Source organism: Papio anubis, chromosome 1 (assembly GCF_008728515.1).
Source record: "Papio anubis isolate 15944 chromosome 1, Panubis1.0, whole genome shotgun sequence".
Lineage (NCBI taxonomy): Eukaryota > Metazoa > Chordata > Mammalia > Primates > Cercopithecidae > Papio > Papio anubis.
The window spans coordinates 160,387,819-160,410,704 of NC_044976.1; the positions used below are offsets into that span (position 1 = coordinate 160,387,819).

The following is a 22,886-nucleotide window of genomic DNA, read 5'->3' on the forward strand; positions in this document are numbered from 1 at the left end:
TAAGCACCAACTCTGCCAGGCATAGTGTGAAGGGGATACTGAGGCAAATAAGACATTCTTTTTCTTCTCAAGGCACCTACAAGATGCTTGGGGAGCCAGGACATGGGCACAGATAACTTGAACTCCAACCTCTCTGCTCACAAGGAGTCATTCCCTCCTCCTTCCTACTCAGTATGGGCCCTTGGGGACTACGGAAAACACAATGCGAAGCTGTCTCCTGAGCTCCCCGACTCCAACAACCAACCATCTATTGGGCAGCTCCATCTGGCTGTCTTCAGAGACCTTAAATTCGAATGAGTAGAGGCCAAGGATGCTGCTAACCATCTTACAATACACAGACAGCCCCTGACAACAAGGAATTATCAGGCTGAAATGGCCATAATGCTGAGGCTGAGAAACCCTCGGGGGTCCAAAGTCACCCCTCCCCAGGTCCCCTGCTCTCACATCCCTGTCTCATCAATGGCACCTCATTCACCCAGTCCCTCCAGCAGGGAGATGCGAGTCACCTAGATTTCTCCTCCCTCACAAGCCATAGTCAATCAACTCAGTCCTAGCCATCCAGCCTTCCAAAACTCCTGCCAATACCTTCTCCTCCCCACCCTCCTGGTGCCCTTGCTCAGGGCCTTCATTTCTTTTGTCAACTATAAAAAATAGCCCCCTAAGCAGTCTCCCTTCCAGTGTGATCTCTCGCCACACTGCCTCCAAACCCTTCTCATTTTCTATATTCAACTTTATTCTACAGGATAGAGGCTGTTTTTTTTGTTTTGGTTCTGTTTTTTTTTTTTTTTTTTTGAGACGGAGTCTTGCTCTGTTGCCAAGGCTGGAGTGCAGTGCAGTTCAGTGGTATGATCTCGACACACTGCAACCTCTGCCTCCTGGGTTCAAGTGATTCTTTTGCCTCAGCCTCCCAAGTAGCTGGGATTACAGATGTGTGCCACCACGCCCAGCTAATTTTTTGTATTTTTAGTAGAGACGGGGTTTCGCCATGTTGCCTAGGCTGGTCTTGAACTCCTGACCTCAAGTGATCCGCCCACCTCAGCCTCCCAAAATGCTGGGATTACAGGCGTGAGTCACGATACCCAGCTAAGGCTGACTCACTCTTTAGCACAACACACAAAGTCCTTACTATCTGTCTCTAACGTTTCCTTTCAGCCTTGGAAGGGGCTCAGTGCTTCAAGCAAACTAGTCTTCTCTCTGTTCCACACACACCTTTCATGTTTATGTCCCAATGTCTTTGTTTATGCTGTATCCTATAGCTGGATGCCCTTACGCCCTTTCTGACAATTGAATTCCACTTACCCTTCAAGGCCCAACTTAGATGTTCTTTCTTGTGTGAAGACTTCCCCAGTCCCTCCTGATGACACAATTTTCATTTTTAATCACAGTCTGACTTGAATGAGGCTTGGGGTATATGTGTGCTTGTGTATGTGTGTGTTCACCAGCATGTGTGTGTCTTCACTGATAGACTGAGAATGTCCTGAGGTCAGGAACTGAGTCCTTATCATCTTTGTGTCACTGAATGTCAAAGCCACTTGTTGATTACAGTGGGTAGAACACATCCCAGAAAAGATGTGTTCAATTCATAACTTCTGGTACCTGTGAATGTGACCTTATTTGGAAATACGGTCTTTGCAGGCATAATCAAGCTAAAATGAGGTCATACTAAATTAGAGTGGAGGGATACTTAAACACAAACACAAGAGACACAGGGAGAATAATGTGTGATGAGAGAGGTAAAGCTTGGAGTAACGCAGTTGTATGCCAAGGAGCTCTAGGAAGAAGCAAGGAAGGATTCTCCTCTAGAGTCTTTGGAGAGAGCCTGGCTCTGCTCACATTCTTTTTTTTTTTTTTTTTTTTTTTTTTGAGACAGAGTCTCACTTTGTCCTGGGCTGGAGTGCAGTGGCGTGATCTCTGCTCACTGCAAGCCTCGCCTCCCGAGGTTCACGCCATTCTCCTGCCTCAGCCTCCTGAGTAGCTGGAACTACAGGTGTCCACCACCACGCCCGGCTAATTTTTTTTTGTATTTTTAATAGAGACGAGGTTTTACCGTGTTAGCCAGGATGCTCTTGATCTCCTGACCTTGTGATCCGCCCGCCTCGGCCTCCCAAAGTGCTGGGATTACAGGCATGAGCCACCGCGCCTGGCCTCTGCTCACATCTTGATGGCAGACTTCCAACCTTCAGAGCTGTGAGAGAGTAAATTTCTGTTGTTTAAAGCCACCCAGTTTGTGGCACTTCATCACAGGAGCCCCAGGAAATGAATGCACTGATTCAGCACCAAGTGCAGTAGCTGGCACTTAGAAAGTATCCCGTAAATGTACAATGTCTGCCCTCACGGAACTTTCTGGGCACTAACATATATGACATTCACTTTTCCTTACTTCTAGGGTTGTCTGCATACAAACTTTCCATGTCTTTGGGCTTTTATATCTGTAGGGAGGCTATTCGATTTTGGGCTTTTAGAAACCCCACTGTTTCCTGGCTTCATGAAGTGTCCCTGGCATGACCAGGCTTCAGATGACTTCATAGGAGTATTTTTCTTCCTGTGTTGAGGTGTCACCACTGACCAGCCATGGGAAGAACATTCAGTAGGTGCCCAGGGAGACAGCAGCTTCCCTGACAGTGTCAGGCCCCAGGTCAGAGGATGCAGGGACCTAGACTATTGAGGTCCCCTCTTTCTCTTTTCCTGTAAACAGCAAACAGCTCCAGGGCCTGCCTTAGCCTCTGTTCAGAGCTCCCTGGGGCCTTGTCGACGTTCATCTGCTCACTCTAATGTCACTAGCAGGGAACTCATGCGATTTCCACAACCTGGAAGGAAGCAGAGCAAGGTATCATAACATCCACTCCAGAGATGAGGAAACTGAGGGAGTTTGTTCCAAGTCACATAGTTCACAAACGTCAGAATCAGACCTCAAGGGTGCAAGTTACCAGTACAGTTCTCATGTCCTGGACCTCATCCTGCCCCTCCTATGCCAAGAAGGAAGGCTCCCTGGAGGAGGGGGTACTTTGGGAGGGGGAATCTCAACAGGCTGGCTGTGTGTGTGTGTTTCCAGGCTTCTGCCCGGCAGCCAGCTTGCCCTTCACCATGAATCTTAGGGCTGGAGGGCCTGAGATGAGCACCAAAGAGAGGCTGAGGCTGGGCAGTGAGGCCCGGGAGCATGAGGGCAGTTCCTACTCCGGCTCCTTTTCTATCTTCTCATCCTGGCGCTAGCGGCTGTGCTTCCTTCCTCTCAGGGCAGGAACTGCAGCTGTGCCTTGACCCTGTGTTTCAGATCCATCAGGGAAGATAAGATTCCCCATGCTCAGCACCTGACCTTCTCTTAGCCCACCTGACGCTGGTTCCTGGAAAGAAAGCACCTGGCCCCGCACCAGCCCGGATGGGCACATAAAGGGAGCCAGGTGGTACCGGGGTGCCTGAGCTGTCTCACGGTGCTCCAAAATTCGAGTCCTAGATATCTGTGTTTAATCTTTCCTCGGAGAAGAAAAACTGAGCTTCCTCTGCCCCTATTATACACCCTGCCACTTCAGCCAAAGTCCAGTATCAGAGAGCAAGGACAGTGCCTTTGACATATTTGTGCTTTCAGGCTGTGGGCACACAAATGTTTGCTGAATTGAGTCTAAGATTCTCCCTTTGGGTGGGGCTGGCTCTACCAGGGGCGTGTTTTATGTGCAGCTCAGAAAGCAAAGCCCCATTCATCTCAGCCAGGCCTACTGGGGCGGTGGGCCCGGGTGGGTTCTGAAGCCTGGGAGTGGGGAGGGCGTTCTCTGGAAAGGGGCCCAGAAGGCGCGGGCGCTCCGAGATTACAGTACCTGCGCTAACTTTTCCGCTCGGCTTCTTGCTCTTGAGCTTCTCCGGGCTAAGTCGGGTTCCCGGCAGGGGTCCCCGCCCCCCAGCCCAGCTCCCCGGCACCCGGGCCGCGACACAGCGCGGGGAGGCGGCCCAGCGCCAAGCTGGTCGGACTGGTTCTGAGCAGGAAGTCTCCCGCCCTCGCCCCGGGCAGCCGACCAGCCCCACGCCGGCCCCGGGCGTCCGTCGGTCGGTCCCGCGATCCGTCCGACGGTCCACCCAGCGCTTGCGGCCTCGCGGCCCGGCCGGCCTGGGCTGCGATCAATGCGGCTTTGTCTGGGACGCCCACACCCCAGAGGCCGCTCCCGGGTCGGCAAATCGGAGCGCGGCCGGGGCGCGCGGGGGTGAGATAAGCGGCCATGTGACCCCACCTGGGCGGGCGGGGGAGGGGCGCCAGGTGAGGCGGCGGCCGGCGGGGCGCGGGCGGCCACGCGGGGCTCCTGCAGCATGGCTGTCAGCAGGAAGGACTGGTCCGCGCTGTCCAGGTGAGCGCCCGAGGGAGCCGGGAGGGGCGCGGGGTCGGCGGGGAGCTTTTGGGTCTCCTCTCCCCGGGAACCGGCCTCCTCCCCGCCTGGGACCCTGACACCAAGGCTGGACCCTGGTCTTGCGACTCGCGGGAGACAGGATTGGGGCCAAACTCGGGGACCCTGAGGTTACAGGGTAGGTCTTCTCCCATCGGGGCCTGAGGTCCCACACAGGGTACTTGGGGGAAGGCTGGTCCCCAGTCTGGACGCCCCCTGGGGTATGGCCTCCCTGTGGAGGGTGGAAGCAGGAAGGAACGTTTTGGGGGATTGTGGAGGTGTTCAGAGTAACCTCCAAGCCTCATTCCTGAGAGAAGTCTCCCTCATTCCTGAGTGTGTCTCCGGCGGAGAGGACCCCTGGGAGGTGTCCCACAGCCCCTCTTGGGAGGCGGAGGAGCAGGGAAAGCCGTCTTGGAGGGGTCAGTGAAAAGGACTGGAGGGAAGCAGACCCATCTCCCACTAAGGAGGCTCAGAATCTCAGCATGGCATTTTGGGGTGGCATCTGGGCTGAGAACCTTAAGATAGTGTTCATCCTCATCTGTGCTGCTACAATATTTGTACACTGGTCTCCTAAAGGGTCAGGGGATGAGGCATCCTTTCCCTGCCTACTGGACATCCTATCAGGGTCCCAGAGGCCTGGGGAAGGTGGGTGTTCAGAAGGCGGCGCCCCTCATAGAGATTGGTGACCTCTACTGACTTCTCTTGGAGCGACCCTGAACCTCTGCCAAGAAGGCCCCCTGTGAGCATTTTCACCTCATTCCTCCACTGGGCGCCTCCCTCCCCCATCTTGTCCCTAAGGAAACTGAGGCTCCTGCAATAGCTCAGAGCTGGAGCCTGCTCTTTTGATCCCTTTCTAGCCAGGTAGACATTAGCGTCTTGGCCCCTCCCAGGTGGGCATTTGGGTCTTGGCCTTTCCTGAGCCAGGGCTATTTCTGCCAGGTGCAGACCAGCACCCTCCAGCCGTTTGGGTCCTGCAGGCTTTCCCCATCAAGGCATCTTTCACAGGTTTTTCCAGTGCTCTAGTATGTCCTCTACCCCGCTCCCGCCCTCCCTTAAGCGCTCCAGAACTACCTCATTGTCTCAGGCTTAGCCTCTCCATAGCAGCTCATCGCCTGGGACTGGGGGTGGGGGGCCACCTCCCCAGACCCTCAAGACCTCACAGTACTCTGAAGCACTGTGGGCAGCCCATGGGCTCTAGAGAGGGGAAAAGGTAAGCCCCACGAATGGAGGGAACTCAGTGCTCTGGAAAAGAAACCCAGGCTGCTACAGAGGAAGATCTGTGCTGAGGGTGCGGCTGAGGAGTCAAGGTCTTGGACTTTGCATGTGGGTCAGTGTGCCTGGGGGTTGATGTGGGAGTGTCTTTGCTTCTAGATGTGGGCCTACCTGTGCCTATGAATGTATGCTTGTGTGTGTGTGTGTGTGTGGTGTACTTGTGGACAAGTGTGTTTATGGCCTATGAAGAGATGAGACATCTGCGTGTGGAGTTGGTTCTTAATGTTGCTGAGTCTTGAGCTTGTCAGTCTGCATATGTTCAGTTGAACTGTTTATTGAAGACTGTGCATTGGGTTAAAAATACAAACCAGACACTCCTTCTTCAGAAGTTCATAGTCTGGTGGGATATATGTGATTTTGTGTCTGAAAGCATGCCTGGATATGCATGGGGGTGTGTGGGGGGAGGCAGCTGGGGCAGTGGAACTTTGAAAATGGGAGCGAGGTCTGGCCTAAGCTTGTCCACTGCTCAGATGGACATGGACTCATGTGGCTACAGCCAAGTTCCCACAAGATGTCCAGGGTAAGTGCCAGGGAAGCTCTGGGAAACCAGTCCTGCCACAGGGGCCCCTGGCCTGCCCTCCCTGCATGGTCCCAGCCCTCATAGAGCCCCGTGGGCAGATGCAGCTGCTGCCAACAGTCACCCTGATGAAGCACCTGGAACAGAGGACCGCTCCCGCTCCGCTCCCTGGGTGAACAAGCCTCAGCGGGCAGGCAGGAAAGGGCTGTGAGTCACTGTCAACGGAGCCTCCTGGGCTGGGGAGGACCGTGCTAGGGTGTGACAGCATGGCCCCAGGTGGGGAGGTGGATGGAGAGGTGGGTGGGTAGCTGGGGGCCAGCCTGCAGCCCATCCTTGGCATAGAGCAGAAATTCAAGTCCTCCAGCCCTGGGATGGGATGGGGGGCAGTGGTGAGCTGGCTGGCTGGGTGCCCTGGTCAGAGGCCTTGTCCTTTTCTCCCTGGACTGGCCTGGTGACCAGTGAGGCTGGGCCAGGCCTGTCTGCAGGGGGTGAGGGGTTGATCTAAGAGTGCCTGGGACTGAACAGCCAGTGGTTAATCATTTCCCTGCCTGGGCCTTGAGCCGCCCTCCTACTTCCAGTTGCTGCCCTGGGTTCTCCCGACACCTCTCTCTAGACCTTTGGGGCTGGAAGAGACCTGAGTTACCCCCCACAGTGACCATGCAGAAAGGGAGCTTAAGGCCTGCCCTGCTCAGGTTCAGGAGACTGGCCAAGGTCATGGGCATGCCCTCCCATCCCTCCTCTGTCCTCCCTTCCCTATCCCCAGCCCCCAAGATTTGCAAATTATGCTCCTTGAGCCCCAGGGTTCCACAAAATGCATCTGGGGCAGCCTTCTCACCCTCTCCCAGCTTTAAGCAGAGCAGCTGAGCCTTAATCTATTGTATAATGGGCTTCTGTCTGATTCAATTTGGGAAAATGGGTTCTACTGCTAAACATGACTTTTAACCACTTCACTTAAATCCCTGCCATCAGTTGCTGCAGAATAGATGGAAGTTAGACTTCAGGAAGAAAATTCCCAGGTGAGAGGTCAAAACAAGCTCCCTAGTGAGTAACAGGGCAAAATGTCCTTTAGAATTGTTTAAGAGAAAAAGAGGACCCCCATCTCCAAAGGATGGAGTTGAAGTCTGGAGTGGGGAGAAGGATAGCAGCATTACGTGGAGACACCGAGATGGATGTGTGTCCCCAAATGAAGGCCAGGAGGTTGGGGAAAGGGTTGTCGAGAGGAAAGGAGTGGTAGGCAGCTGGCTGGTGCTGTGGCCTCAGCTAGTAGGAGCAGCGGAGCCTCCCCAGCTGTTGGGGCCTGCAGGTTTCACCCTGGGCCTTGCTCTGGGGTTTGAAGGTCAATGTTGCATGGGCCATGGAGTTTCCCCAAACCTCTGCCCTCCCAGGCTTTGCCCTGGGCCCCAACCTGTCCTGGAGTGGGGAATACCACACCTTTAGATGCCCTCTTGGGCCTCTGTTCCCTCCCCTGAGGGTTCAGCTGTTAAGCTCACTCTGGGTTGGGCCGGCCCTCCCTGGACATCCTTTTCTGGCACTTGGTATGGTGGTTAAGGGTAGGTGCTTTTGAGAGGCTGACCTATATTTAAATCTTGGTTTCTTGTTTTTATTAGCTGTGCAATCCTGGGACAGTTGACTCTTTTGAGCCTCAGTTTCTTTATATAGGAGATGGACAGAGTCTCACTCTGTCACCCAGGCTGGGGTGCAGTGGCATGATCTTGGCTCACTACAACCTCTGCCTCCTGGGTTCTAAGTGATTCTCATGCCTCAGTCTTCTGAATGGCTGGGATTACCATACCCAGCTGTTTTTTTTTTTTCTATTTTTAGTAGAGATGGGGTTTCACCATGTTGGCCAGGCTGGTCTTGAACTCCTGGCCTCAAGTGATCTGCCCGCCTTGGCCTCCTGAAGTGCTGGGATTACAGGTGTGAGCCACCACACCCAGTGGCTGTTGTAAAGATGAATGCCAGGGGTATTAGAACAGTGACTGGTGTTAGAGTAAGCACTTCCACGAGTGTGCTCACTTCCCACCTTATTCCTTTAGTTATGGATTTATTCGTATTCACCATGTTCAACAAGTGCCCAACACTGTTTTGAGCCCTCAATTTTTTATTTATTACTGGGGTTTCAACAACTGTACCCACTGAGTCCCCTCCTGGGGACTGGCCTTTGCCCTTCCCTCCCTCCTCATAATTTGTGCTTATCCGAGATAACATTTCTCCCCAGGGTGGGGTGGTGCTGCTGTAGGGACTCCTGTTTTGCCAGATGTCAGGGTTGAAGGCAGCCCCATGATTGCCAAGCAGCAGGGATGGTGGCCATGTCACCTTGGGTGAGCTGTGGGGTCTTAGTGTAAAGCTTGGGGACACTCAAGGATCCCTGGGTTCTGAGTCCTGCAGTTCAGCCCTGGAGACCCCCCAGGAGACCAGGCCCTGAGTGCTCATGCACCATCCAGGGCCCCACAGGAGGATAAACAAATTGGCCACTTCCCCAAGGGCTGAGGGTGGCATGTGGGAGCTGGGTGGCTCAAGACCTAGGAATCCTGGAGGCTCCAGCTCAGCCAGCTGTGGGTGTGGTCGGGGAGAGGCGTTCTGGGCTTTGTGGGTCACTTTCCCCAGTGTTTGGATCCCTCAGCTTTGGAGGGCAAGAGCTGTTTCCAGGCTGTGGACAAGGTGCATCCAGGGGAGGGAGCTGGAGATGTGGCCTCATATGTAAGCCAGCCGAAGTTGGCGTTTCTAAGTCTGAATAAGAAAACCGAGGAGAGGTGGGACTTTGGAACCCGCCTCATAAGAGAGCATCTGTTTGTGTGTAGTGAATGAAGGATGAATGAATGATGAATGTTCAATCTACAAATACCCAGAGCTCACGGGAGTCATGCAGAGGCCCAGGGGAATCTTGTTTAAGTTCCGTGGCCAAGGTCATAGGGGGAAAGTTTGATGTGGGCTCCTCTCCATCTCCCCTGAGGAAGTAGAGGTGTGACTGATGGAGGAGGGATTGAGGTTCTCACCAGGAAGAGCTGCCCTGCTGGCAGAATTGGGAGGGTCTGGAAGGTTCTCCTCCAAAGGCACCTCCTTTCCCCTTGGGGTGATGGGCAGGCACTCACCTTCCCTGGGCAGACAGCCGGGCAGATTGCCTTTGGGGGAGGAGTGGGCTTTGTTTCCCCTTTGTGTGCCTTGGCATCCAGGAAGAGGTTTTGTAATTTCTAGGGAGGAGGAGAGCCCAGCACTCCTGAAATTGACACTTACTTGTTCTTCCACATTTGTCAGCACCTGCTGGGTGCCAGGCGCCGTGCTGGGCACTAGACATGAAAGACACCCTATCCTGCGGTTGTTTCTCTCACTGCAGGACAACTCAGTTGCTCTTTTCTTATATAAAGACGTGGGTCTCGCTTCATTGCCCAAGCTGGTCTCAAACTCCTGGGTTCAAATAATCCTCCCACCTTGGCCTCCTGAAATGCTGGGATTACAGGCATGAGCCACCATGCCCAGCCAGTCACACTCTTTTCAACCCTCTCAGACCTTCTCCACTCCCTCCTTTGTTTGCTCATCAAAAAAAAAAAAAAGAAAAAAGAAAAACTCAAGATCTGTACATTTATGTAAATTATACCTTAAAGCATTCTTTGAGCCCACAACCTCCTCTAGCTACTGTCCACACCCCCCCCTTTTTTTTTTTAGATGGAATCTTGCTCTGTTGTCCAGGCTGGAGTGCAGCAGCATGATCTTAGCTCACTGCAACCTCTATCTCCTGGGTTCTAGCCATTTTCCTGCCTCAGCCTCCTGAGAAGCTGGGATTACAGGTGCCTGCCACCATGCCTGGCTAATTTTTGTATTTTCAGTAGAGACAGGGTTTCGCCGTATTGGCCAGGCAGGTCTCGAACTCCTGACCTCAGGTGATCCACCTGCCTAAGCCTCTCAAAGTGCTAGGATTACAGGCGTGAGCCACTGTGCCCGGCCACTACTGTCCCATGCTATTTGCTTCTCAAAAGAGTTGTTGCTACTCACTAATTCCTTTTTTGGTTTCCATTTACCCCCGCCAGCCTGCTCAGACTCTGGCACAGTCCTGGGATCTGCTTTTCCTGTGGTACCTGGTGCCTCTGTGCTCACAATTCCGTCCTGGTCTCATTCCCCTCGCAGCAGCATCTGACTGAGGCCTTCCCCCGACCGTTCATGCCAATGCCCTCCTCTGGTTTCCTTTGAGCTCCCTGGCTGCAGCGTCTTGATCTTTGCTTTTCACTGGTGTCTTCTCCCTTGGAACAAACCAGAAGCACAGCTCTTCATCTCCTCCTTGTCCCTCCCCACTACCACCCAACAGCCCACCGCACTCCTCCTTCCCCTAGTCTTTCTTATGTTATTAATGGCAGCTCCAGAAATAACTCAGGCCCAAAATCTAGCAGTTCTTGATTTTTCTCTTTTCCTCCCCCTCTTCCCACCCAACATCCAATCCAACAGCCAACCCTGGTGGCTGTATCTTCAGAACATGTCCCAAATCTGTCACTTTTCCCCCATGTTTTCTGTCATCACCCCAGTTCAAGCCACCATAGTTCTAGTTCTCGCCTATGGGATTGCAGGTGCCTTCTGACCCCTGTTTCCTCTCTCGCCTAACCTTTTCAATTTTTTTTTTTCATACAGCAGCCAGAGAGATTAAAAATACAGCGATTCCATCATGTTGTTTCTTTGTGTACCACTCTCCAGGGCTCTCCAGCACACCTGGAATAAAACCCAAGTCCTTTTCCTGTTCTTCAAGGCCCTCTGCTTTGGCCTTGCCTCCCTCTCCAAATTCCCTGAGGGCCACTCTGGCCCTGGCTTCCCATCTTCCCCTGAATACCCAGCTCCTCACATGTGGGCTCTGCACTGGCTGGATCCTCCTTCTGGAACACTGGCTGCCAGATCCAGCTCTGCTGCCTACTTCTCATGAACCAGGCCTCTCCTAGGGGGCTTCCCCATCCAGCCACCTTCTCTCATGTTACTTACTTTGTTCCCTTGTCCTAGTGACACTTAGCTGGTGTCATTTTGTTCATGGGCTCATTTCCTTGTTCATGGTCTGACTCCCCCATGCTGGAAATGTGCTCCGTCAAGGGGAAGACCCTGTTGGTCTCATTCCTGGCTGTTCCCAGCCCCTAGAATCATGCCTGGCACATAGTAGGTCCTCAAAAGTAATTTTTTCATGAGTATTGGCTCAATCCAGGGGATGCTGGACCTAGAAAAAAATCGGAGCAGTCATGTGGTTCATTTTCTCATTTTAGGAGGGAAAACAGAGGAAGAGAAAAGGAAGTGACTTGCCCAAGGGCAGGAGGACTAGAAACCAGATCACCTGACCTTGCCTTACCAAAGTCTCCCTGCAGAGGAGAGAGGCTCAGTGGGAACTAGGGCTGGGCAGCAGGAGAGGCTGGGACAGCAAAAGGTAGAGAGTTTGGCATCTGGCAGTGGCAAGGGGAGGCCTTGCAGTCGTTGCTATAACTCTGGGAGGCAAGACAGAGGCCTTTTCTAGAACCTTTTAACCTGATTTGCAGACAATGCAGGGGGAGCCACAGAGAGGTGCCGGGAAGGGCTCCTCCATCTGACTTTCACAGCCTGGTACTTCCCTGCTCACACCCCGTCCTGTCTCCCAGAGTGAAACTCAGCTTCCCGCCCCCAGCAAACCCTGAATCCTGGTACCTTCCCTCTGCTTGGACTGCCAGCCCCACCCCATCGAAAGCCTGTTTGTTCACTGAGATGCAGCCCAGGTTCATCTCTTCCATGAGTCTTTTCTGATAACCTTGGCCTATAGCATTTGTTCTCTCACTGTGCAGAACAACTTCTGCACTTTGGTTGGGGGAGTTATTGGTGGACACACTTCTCTTTTTCACTGGTTTGTCAATATCTCCAGGGCGGAGACCCTGCCATGTTCTGTGACCCCCACACAGTTCCTCACATGGTGCTGGCCTGTCACAGTCACTCAGTTTTCATTTGCTCTTTGGTTGGATTGGAAGGGGTGGGTTGGATGGAAGATGGGCTGGTGGGAGGTGGTAGGTAGGGCAGGTGGATAAAGATGGTGGAAACAGGTGGGTGGCTGAGTACGTGGGTGTGTGGGCTAGTAGTAGATGGATAGACTGGTGGGGTTGGCTGACTGACTGTAGAATGCCTGCTTGGCCCCATGAATGAAGAATGACTGGGTCAGGAACCAAAAGTAGGGTGTGGGATCCCCTTGCTCCCCAGAGAAGTGAAAGTTGTCTGGATTTTCATCCAACTCTGTGGAGCTCCGTGGCTCAACTTTCCATGAAGCTCTTTCCATCTGATAGGTGAGGGAGGCTCCAGGAGCCCCTGGGAAAGTGAAGGGAAGGCGATATTGGAGTTTTTTCCAGGTGTAAGTGGTTTTGTAAGTCTTCCCTTCCCAAACACTAAGAAATTCCATGGGGAACTGAGTAACTGAGGAAATACCTCCATGACTGTCCACTGATGGGTATTACCTAAGAATCCCAGGACCAAAAAGAGAAAGGCACTTGGCAAGTCCATCTGTTTCCTTCAGGCAGGACCAGGCCCGCCCTTCCACATTCCTGGTCACCCCCAGGGACGGAGGCGCCCCATTCTCATCCTTGGGTCCAGAGTACAGTTCAACCCAGTGGTTCCTATCTGGGGTGACTTTGCCCCCCAGGGGACATTTGGCAATGTCAGGAAAAACTTTGGTTGTCCCAGCTGGGGAATGTACTACTGGCACCCAGCAGGTAGAGGCTAGGGATGCTGCTAAACATCCTGTGATCCAGAACAGCCCCCGACATGGAATTGTCTGGTCAAAGTGTCAACATTGCTGAGCTGGAGAAACCCCGGTCTAATCCAAAGCCCTGCAGCTTTAGTAGGAATTTAATAGATGTATAATTTGAACTACATTTAAAATGTTAAGTTTTTTTTAAGGTGGAGTTTCACTCTTGCCCAGGCTGGAGTGCAATGGCACTATCTTGGCTCACTGCAACCTATACCTCCCAGGTTCAAGTGATTCTCTGGCCTCAGCCTCCTGAGTAGCTGGGATTACAGGCATTCGCCACCACACCCAGCTAATTTTTTTTGTTTTTGTTTTGTATTTTTAGTAGAGACAGGGTTTCACCAAGTCTTGATCTCAGATGACCCACCCTCCTTAGCCTCCCAAAGTGCTGGGATTACAGGTGTGAGCCACTGCGCCTGGCCTAAAATGTTAAGTTTTTGAGTAGTCACTTTAAAAAAAAGTAAAAAGGAGCCCAGCGCAGTGGCTCATGCCTGTAATCCCAGCACTTTGGGAGGCCAAGGTAGGAGGATTGCTTGAGCCCAGGAGTCTAGGACCAGCCTGAGCAACATTGTGAGACCTCATTTCTATAAAAAATTTAAAAATTAGCCAGGTGTAGTAATGCACACCTGTAGTCCCAGCTACTCGGGAGGCTGAGGTGGGAGGATCACTTGAGCCCAGGAGGTTGGGGCTGCAGTGAGCTGTGATCGCGCCGCTGCCCTCCAATCTGAGCAACAGAGCGAGACGCTGTTTCAAAAAAAAAAGGGAAAAACAAAATTAATTTTAATACTATGGCTCATTTACCCCAATATATCCACAATATTGCCATTTCAACACACAATCAATATACACAATTTTTTCTTCCTTTTTTTTCCCCCCCTTTTTCGAGACAGTCTTGTTGTGTCACCCAGGCTGGAGTGCAGTGACACAATCTCAGCTCACTGCAACCTCTGCCTTCTGGGTTCAAGTGATTCTCATGCCTCAGCCTCCTCAGTAGCTAGGACTACAGGTGTGCGCCACCATGCCCGGCTATTTTGTGTGTGTGTGTGTGTGTGTGTTTTTAGTAGAGATGGGTTTTTGCCATGTTTCCCAAGCTGGTCTCGAACTCCTAAGCTTAGGCAGTCCCCCTGTCTCAGCCTCCCAAAGTGCTAGGATCACAGGCATGAGTCACCGCGCCTGGCCAATGTACACAGTTCTTAATGAGACCTTTTTCTGGTCTTCAAGACCCAGCTGCATTTCACACAGCATGCCTCGGTTCACACCAGCCACGTTTCAAGCGCTTCTGAGCCACTTGTAGCCAGTACAGGCCTAGAGGGCATTTGGTCTCTTCTCCCAGCCCTACAGGAGCCTGCCTCAGGAGGGTCCTGGGTTCCCCCAGCTGTGCTGACCCTCTCCTCCCCTCCCCCAGCCTTGCCCGGCAGTGGACTCTGGAGGATGAGGAGGAGCAGGAGCGTGAGCGCAGGCGGCGGCACCGCAACCTGAGCTCCACGACGGATGATGAGGCTCCCAGGCTCAGCCAGAATGGGGACCGGCAGACCTCTGCTTCTGAGAGGTAGGTGCTCAGGTTTCTATCCTGATTGATGGGGATGGACTGGCTGCCTCGGACTAAGTGCAGCATGTTTGGTCTGCTCAGGGAGTTGGGGTCCAGGAAATGAGGCTGAAGGGTGTGATGATGAACTTCAAGTTCCCCACCTTCCCCAGGCTCAGTCCTGCCGGCTTCTGTCCTCTTCATAACAATGCTTGCTACTTTTTGTTGACCATCCATGAGCCAATACTGTGCTGGACATTTTATGGCCATAGCTCATGTAATTCTCACAATATCCCTGGGAGAGAGGTATTGTTATCCCATTTTACAGGTGGAGAAACAGCTGAGATCTTGCTGAGATCATGTACCTTAAGAGTGGCAGGGCCAGAATGTCCATCCAGATTTGTCAAGCTCCCACCTCCTTCCATTATTCAGGCTGCCTCCCTCTAACCCTGACCCTCTATAATTTAATTTACTAATTCTTTTTTTTTTAATTTAATTTTTTTTTTTTTTTGAGAGTAAGTCTTGCTCTGTTGCTAGGCTGGAGTGCAGTGGTGCGATCTCGGCTCACTGCAACCTCCGCCTCCCTGGTTCAAGCAGTTATCCTGCCTCAGCCTCCCCAGTAGCTGGGACTACAGGCGTGCACCACCATGCCCAGCTAATTTTTGTATTTTTAGTAGAAATGGGGTTTCACCATGTTGGCCAGGATGGTCTCGATCTCTTGACCTCATGATCCGCCCGCCTTGGCCTCCCAAAGTGCCGGGATTACAGGCATGAGCCACCACACCTGGCTGCCTTTTTTTTTCTTTTTTGAGATGGAGTCTCGCTCTGTCACCCAGGCTGGAGTGCAGTGGCACAATCTTGGCTCACTGCAACCTCCACCTCTTGGGTTCAAGCGATTCTCCTGCCTCAGCCTCCCAAGTAGCTGGGATTAAAGGTACCTGCCACCATGCCTGGCTAATTTTTGTATTTTTAGTAGAGATGGGGTTTCGACATGTTGACCAGGCTGGTCTTGAACTCCTGACCTCAGGTGATCCACCTGCCTCAGCCTCCCAAAGTGCTGGGATTACAGGTGTGAGCCACTGCTCCTGGCCTATAATTTACTTCTGAGGAGAAGAACCCTGGGGCTAGTTTTGCCATCTAGATTTTGGGATTATGAGGTGGGGAAGAGCCTGGGGTTTACTGAATGCCACCTATATGCCAGGACTGTGCTGGGCACCCTCACGAGTCTCATTTTGCTTCCTAACAAGCCCAATTTGCAGATTTGAAAACTGAGGCCCAGACAGTAAGCTAACTTGCCTGAAAGCACATGGAGAGCAGGGTGGTGAGGAAGGAAAAGAATCTCCTTTTGCTGGAGGCCAGGTGCTAAGGGTTTTGGACAATCCTCTCATGTTGCTTTTGTTTCTTCGGGTCCCCGAGAAGGGAGAACAGGGCTGTGTTGATCTCCCCTCCCCTCCCCTCCCTTCCCTCCCCCATCCCCCTTCCCCTCCCCTCTCCTCTCCCCCTTCCCCTCTCTCCTCCCCTCCCCCCTCCCCTAGCCTTGCCTGGCCCCAGACTTTGGAGGATGTCCAGAGCTGGGCTGCACAAGTACCTGTGGCTGTCACCTAGTCTCGGCTGCACCCACAAAACTGACAGGAGTGTGGAATGGTACATCAGAAGCCTTAGGTTCTGCTCCCAGCTCCCCCACCAATTAGCTGTGTGACCTTGAACAAATCCCTGGACATCTTTAGTCTTGATCTAAGATCTAAGGGGCAGCGACTATGCTTATTCCTTTTGATCCCCAATGCCCCGCACAGGCTCTGGCCCATATTAAATTAGTTATTCAGGGTCTGTTGACTGTGTCTGAACATGGAGTTGTTGGACTTCATAGGAATTTATGAACTTTTCAAAAAGCATAGAGTGCTTTGTTCAGATGATACCTTGGAAGTGCAATATATCGAATGGATAAAGGTGGTAGTGAACCAGGGAGGCCAGGGCCTGACTTCCTCACCTCCTTCTTGGTGGCCCTGGCAGCATCTCCATTGGGTTAGGTATACTTAGGGTGTCTTCCACCTCTATCCTCTGATTCTGTCTCCCATCTTCTGACTCAGACTACCGAGCGTGGAAGAAGCAGAGGTGCCCAAGCCACTGCCCCCAGCCTCCAAAGATGAGGGTGAGGACATCCAGAGCATCCTCAGAACACGGCAGGAGCGGAGGCAGAGGCGGCAGGTGGTGGAGGCTGCACAGGCCCCCATCCGGGAGAGGCTGGAGGCAGAGGAGGGGAGGGACAGCTTGAGCCCTGGGCAGGCCACACAGCAACCCCTAGTCCCCAAGAAGGAACTGGAAATCCCACCTCGCCGGAGACTGAGTCGGGAACAGCGGGGCCCCTGGGCCCTGGAGGAGGAGAGCTTGACGGGCAGGGAGCCAGGAGGGAGGAAGAAAGGGGTTCCAGAGAAGTCCCCAGTCTTGGAGAAATCATCCATGCCAGAGAAGACGGCACCTGAAAAGAGTCTGGTCTCCGAGAAAACCTCCATCTCCGAGAAGGTGCTGGCCTCGGAGAAGACATCCCTATCGGAGAAGATAGTGTCAGAGAAAAGAAACAGCTCAGAGAAAAAGTCTGTTCTAGAAAAATCGAGTGTCTCCGAGAAGTCGCCAGCCCCAGGGATGGCACTGGGCTCAGGAAGAAGGCTGGTGTCTGAGAAAGCATCCATCTTTGAGAAGGCACTGTCCTCAGAGAAGAGCCCAACTGCAGATGCCAAGCCGGCCCCAAAGAGGGCCACAGCCTCAGAGCAGCCCCTGGCGCAGGAGCTGCCAGCCTCTGGAGGAAGCCCAGCCACCACCAAGGAGCAAAGAGGAAGGGCCCTCCCTGGGAAGAACCTGCCCTCCTTGACAGAGCAGGGGGCTTCAGACCCTCCGACTGTGGCCTCCCGCCTTCCACCCGTCACACTCCAGGTTGGCAGTGTCCCACCCCTCCCACCCTCTACTCTGCCACCCGGCTGGCCCTGCCGGCCAGTCTCACCCAGGTAGTCCCTGGTTCCCTGGCTCCCTCCATCCTCCCACCTGCAGGCTGGCCTTGGAAGTCTCTTCTCTCCCTGCCTGTTTCTAACCACGGTCAGAGCAGGGAGGCTGAGATGGGGCAGGCTGCTGGAGCTTAAAGGGGCACCAGCTGTGGGGCAGGGAGCAGCTGGTGCCCTCCACCATATCCTCATCCAGGGCCTGGGCTCCAGGACCCTGGCAGACTAATGGGAAGCCTCAGATCCTTCTAGAAGCTCCCCTAGAAAGCTCTGCCTGGTGCCCTAGCCCCAAGGGACTTTGTCCGTGAGCTACTCCCACAGCAGATGAAGGAGGCAGGAGAGAAGGCACAGGGCTGTCCCACTCTCCCCTCTTCCTGTAGCTCCTGGGGTGAGCCATGGGGTCTATGGCTGCCCTGGCCTGGTGGGCCCTAGACCTCTTGTGTGACACTCCCCCTGCTCCATCCAGGTGAAAATCCCCAGCAAGGAGGAAGAGGCAGATATGTCCTCACCCACACAGCGAACCTACAGCAGCTCCCTCAAACGCTCCAGCCCCAGGACCATCTCCTTTCGGGTGAGAATGCTGGGCACCTTGGTCTGCGAGCCTGTGGAGGGCAAGTGGAGGAAGCCCGCATCCATTACAACATAGAAGCCATAGGTTAGGTAGGAAGCTCCTCTGGATAGAGATGGGCTTTGGATTCCCGTGGGTGGCCCTGAACAGACAAGGCTGTATTCAGCAGAGAAGAGCAGGTTAGTGACCTGGGAGGTAGGTTCCAATAAGCATGAGTAGCCCCACCTAGTGGGTAAGGCCAGGGCTGCATGAAGACCGGACAGGCAGGGCAGGTCCTGGGCTGCAGGGAGGCCCACACCTGCCTTCATCAGTTCCTGGCCTCACCTAGGAGACCTGTCTAGGAGGGGAGGGGAGGGGAGGAACAGAGAGCTGCAAGGGTCTCCTAGTTCTCCCTGCTCTGCCAGTGTCCCAGTAGAACAAACTATGTGGATTGGGGAAATCTCATCTTGTTTTGCCCTGGTGTTTGTTCTTAGTTCTTCTGTTCACTGGGTCATTCACTCAATCATTTTGTATCACACCTCTAATGTGTGCCAGGCCCTGGAGAGGTGGCCCGATAGTGACTGGTGCCCCCACAGAGCTCATGGGCAGTGGGAGGCAGATAGGAAATAGGTGGTTACAGATGCCCTGAGAAGGAAGCCTGAAGAAAGACTTCTGACCCATATTAGTGGGTGGGAACCTGTGTCTTCCAGATACAAACAATGATCTTTAACGAAGGCTTGTCCACATATTTCTTTGGTGGGGGTTGACCCCTGGTAGAAGGGGTGGGAGGTCTGAAGAGGAGGAGGACATGTCTGTCCTCACTCGAGGGGGCCACCAATTTCCCGGGGACTCCCATACACCAATGCCTTTCCTTCTCATTTCAGATGAACCCCAAGAAAGACAACTCAGAAACAACCCTAACTCGCAGGTGGGTGGCCTGGAGGCTCTGGTTCTTTCCTATTTGGCCATATTCAGGCTATTTTCTGAGTACCTGCACCTACCCTCCTTGTGCCAGGCTGTGCAGTAGGGTACATGAGAGGAAGGTGCAGTCCTTGCCCAGGGCTCCAGATCTGGCAGGGGGATGGGATTAACAGGATGGACTCAGTTGGGATGAGATGGAACAAGGAGGGGGAGGGATCAGAGAGAGCTGCTCGGAGGAGGTAGGGCTTGGGTGGGGCCCCAAAAGGGGATTAAGGGTTTAGCCTTGAGGTTAGGAGAGGGAAAGGGGGCCTTCTGGGAGGGAGACCACAGACAGTGTAAGGGAGGGGAAGCCCCTGCTCCAGCAGGCCTGGTTGGGGAGCTGTGGGTCTGCAGGTTTAACAAGGATTTCTGGGCTCAGTGGTGTTGATGCAAGTAGCCTGAGGACTATGCTTTGAAATAAAAAAGCAAAACTGAAATAGGATCTGAGAAGCAGATATGCTTGTGTGTTAGGAATGTCATCCACTCATGCTGTATTCATCTGCCCCATGAACATTTACTGGAGCCTACTACACTAGGCTAGGCTTGGGGTGGAGGAGGAGGAATGCAAAGACAAATGACACAGCTGCTGTCCTCAAGCAACTCATACCCACCCAGCGAACCTATAGCAGTTCTCTCAAACATGATACCATTACATACTGGCCAACCAAGGAGGGACAGGGACACAGGAATATGAACCCAGGGCTAGGAGCTCAGGAGTAGCTGCACCTGCTCAGCCTGTGAGAGCTGGGGAAGGAGTCATGGAGCAATCGATTTTCCATGAACTAGTAGGAAGTTTGCACGTGTAAAACTGGAGGAATAGTGTTTTAAATAGAGGGAATAGCATGTGAAAAGGCAGAGTGAAGAGCATGGTGTCCAGCTGGCCAGCACACAGGCATACTGTTGGGGAGGGAAGGGGAGGGCCCAGATCACTAGAGCCTTGTGTACTGTGCCAAGGCCTGCGGGGTCCGAGCTGGAAGGACAGGATTGGATTTGAGGTAGGAGCAGCCATGTGGAGAGCTCATGGTGGCAGGCCGGGAGAGCAGGTAGGTGGCGATTGCTGTGATGGGGAAGATGGAAAGGAAGGGCCTGCTTCAGGAGGTGTTTTGCAGTGGAAATGACAAGGTATGGAGGAGAAGGCAAGGAGGGACATCTTGGGGATGTCCTGTTGTATGGGACGTTTCTCGGGAGTGGAGGGAAATCCCTGGAGTCTGTAAGTTCCTCACCTTGGCCGAGTCAGCACAGCCTGCTGTGTGATGGAGGGCCACGTTTCTCTTGGCCACAAAGAGAAAGTGTGATGGGGCTGCTTCTCAGGCCATGGGGGCAGGCCTGGTCTGCCTGGGTGTCTCACTTGGCTCGCCTGTTCCATCTTCCATCCCGCAGTGCCAGTATGAAGCTCCCAGCCAACACAGTGAAGTTGGGAGAGAAGCTGGAGAGATACCACACAGCCATACGGGTGGGTGGGGGCTTCTCCCGAGGGGTGGAGGGCAGGATGAGTGGTGGGCATGGCCCTTGCTCCTCCTCGGTGTGGGTCAGCTGTTGGTGTTCTTGGTTCCCAGAGATCAGAATCTGTCAAGTCTCCGGGTTCCCCTCGCACTGAGTTATTCGTGGCTCCTGTGGGTGTAGCCAGCAAGCGTCACCTCTTTGAGAAGGAACTGGTGGGCCAGAGCCGAGCAGAACCAGCCTCCAGCCGGAAGGTGAGGGGCTCAGGCCCCACCAGGGTCCTTAGGGTGATTAGCCGTGACATCTCCAAAACCCAAATCTTGGCTGTGGCAGTGCTGGAAAACTGTGTTTTCATGTGTCAATTAATGTTGGCAGAACCTTCACTTGAGTTCCCATTCACGTTCCTGAGCCCATCTCCTTAGCTGGGCACACAGCTCCCTGGGAGAAGGGGAGGGGGCTGTCCTAGGTATATGTGGCACATGCTGGATGCATATGGGAGTGAGGGAGAGTCCTATCCCATTCCAGGGCCTCTGAACATGCCTCGCTGCTGCCAAGGGCCCCAAACCCTGAGATGGAAGGTTCTCTTTTTAGGAGAACTTGAGGCTCTCAGGGGTTGTGACATCAAGACTCAACCTGTGGATCAGCAGGACCCAAGAGTCTGGAGATCAGGACCCCCAGGTACCCTGGCCCTCTCTGATGTCTCTTACTGTGGGGCCATTGCGGTGGGATGATTGGGGACAGAGGAGGGACAGTGGGAGATGAGGAGTCATTTCAGGAGTGGAAACAGTAGGGGATGGATGGGTATGTGGGTCAGACTCTGGCAGAGAGGAGGGGTGGGTCTGGGTTCCTTTTCTCTTATGGGAAGAGAAAGGACATCCTGGGCTGGGAGCTGGGCCTGGGGGATCCCGAGCCCTTTGGAGCCTGGTCTTAGTCCCTGATCTCCACCCTGATACCCTCAATCAGGAGGCACAGAAAGCGTCGTCTGCTACCAAGAGGACTCAGTGGGGACAGAAATCTGACTCCTCGCTGGACGCTGAGGTGAATGGTGGGGAGGGGCCTGGCCCTACAGCAGAGGGCCATAGTGCACTGTGGGAGACCCCATCGCCCCCGTGTGTACACATTAACTGGCCTGCGATCGCACAGTCTACCCAGAACGCCCCCATCCCTGCTCATGCAGATTGGTCTGAGCCAACCGTGAGAACAAGGTTGAGCCCTCAGCTGGTTTTGCTGCCTGCAGCTCTCAGAGCCTCTGTCCCTTCAGCTGGCAGATTGCAGGGCTCTGACTCATTGTGGGTATGGGGCTTGGGCAAAGAGATGCCTTCCTATCCAGTGGCCCCCTTCCCCTTCCATCCCTGAGCACCCCATTGCCTTGTGCTAACAGCTCTTTGCCCCACAGGTGTGACAAGACCTGCCAAGACAGACCTGCAAGTCTTCATCTCAAGGGGCCTCCCTCATGCCAGGCCTCTGCCTCTCACAGCAGCACCCCTTCCTCTCATTGCCTCTGTTCCCTTTTTGCCTCTGGATCTGTTTGGCCAGGGCCCTGGGGTCAGGAATATTTGCAAGACTCAGCCAGTTCCTTCCCAGCCCAGCCTCTTGGGGCTGGGACCTTCTCACCCTGCAGCAGGCACAACAGATGCTGGGACCCAGCCTCTGCCCAGGGCACAGCACAGGTGCACATCAGCACTATGGGGCCTACGTCCTGCCCAGAGAACTCTGCTCCTTCCTGCTCACATCCAGGGTCAGGGCACGGCATCCCTCAAGAACTCCAGAGTCACCTGTCTCATCTGCTCCCAGCAAGTGCCTCTGTGTCTGTGATGTCCCCCTTCACTGAGGCCTGGACCCACTCATCTTTGTCCCTGGGGCCTGCTCCCAGCCACCGAGGCCCACTCTGGCCAGATGGGGAAGGAGCTGCCATGCATCTTCCCCGTGGCATCTCCCTGCTTGGTTCTCCCCTCCCTTCCCTGGCCTGCTGCCCTGGCCAGGAGTTAAGTGCCTTTTTGTGTGCAACCACTTCCCCTTTCTCTGAAAATCCTATTCTCAGGAAGGATCTGATAAATTCATTCACTCTCAGGTGTAAGTGACTGATGAGACCTGAAAAGCGAATTCCTCTCTAGAGGCCTTGCTTTCTAGCAGAGGTCATCTGAAGTGTGTGAGGAGGATCATCATTTTCCTCATCTCCCCTCTTCTCACATTAAGGTGGTGGCTCGCCACTCAGCAGTCCTAGCTTGGTGACTGGGGAACTGCCACATACAGGGCCAGGCCTACCCTCTTCCCCCACAAGCCCCCTCCAGCCCCCACCCCCATGCTCGGACATCGTGGCCCCTATGAGCTTGGAGAATGAACCATCAGAGAATCTAGAACGGACCAAGCTAGGAACATCAGCCTGGTGCCCTGTTAACCCCTTAAAGCTGTGGTTTACAACTTTTCAAAAGTTTAAATCATTAGAACTCTGTCTTGGTTGACTGCTCTAGTTTTACCCAGAATCAGCTGGGGATGCGGCCAGGTGCAGAGCCCCCTGCCCACTCCCCCTTTGCATGCCTGGGG

The 22,886-nt window shown here is 53.7% G+C and overlaps 1 protein-coding gene across 1 annotated transcript; it reads left to right on the forward strand.

Annotated features, from left to right (window-relative positions):
- Nucleotides 1-3,996: 3,996 nt before the first annotated feature.
- On the forward strand, nt 3,997-22,440 carry LAD1 (ladinin 1). The gene is made up of 10 exons (XM_003893316.3): nt 3,997-4,331; nt 14,286-14,429; nt 16,493-17,333; nt 17,862-17,966; nt 18,827-18,870; nt 20,283-20,355; nt 20,459-20,596; nt 20,934-21,020; nt 21,306-21,380; nt 21,739-22,440. Exons 1-10 carry the CDS (start codon nt 4,294-4,296, stop codon nt 21,742-21,744), a joined length of 1,551 nt encoding a protein of 516 aa, XP_003893365.1. The 5' UTR covers nt 3,997-4,293; the 3' UTR covers nt 21,745-22,440.
- The last annotated feature ends 446 nt before the right edge of the window (nt 22,441-22,886 follow it).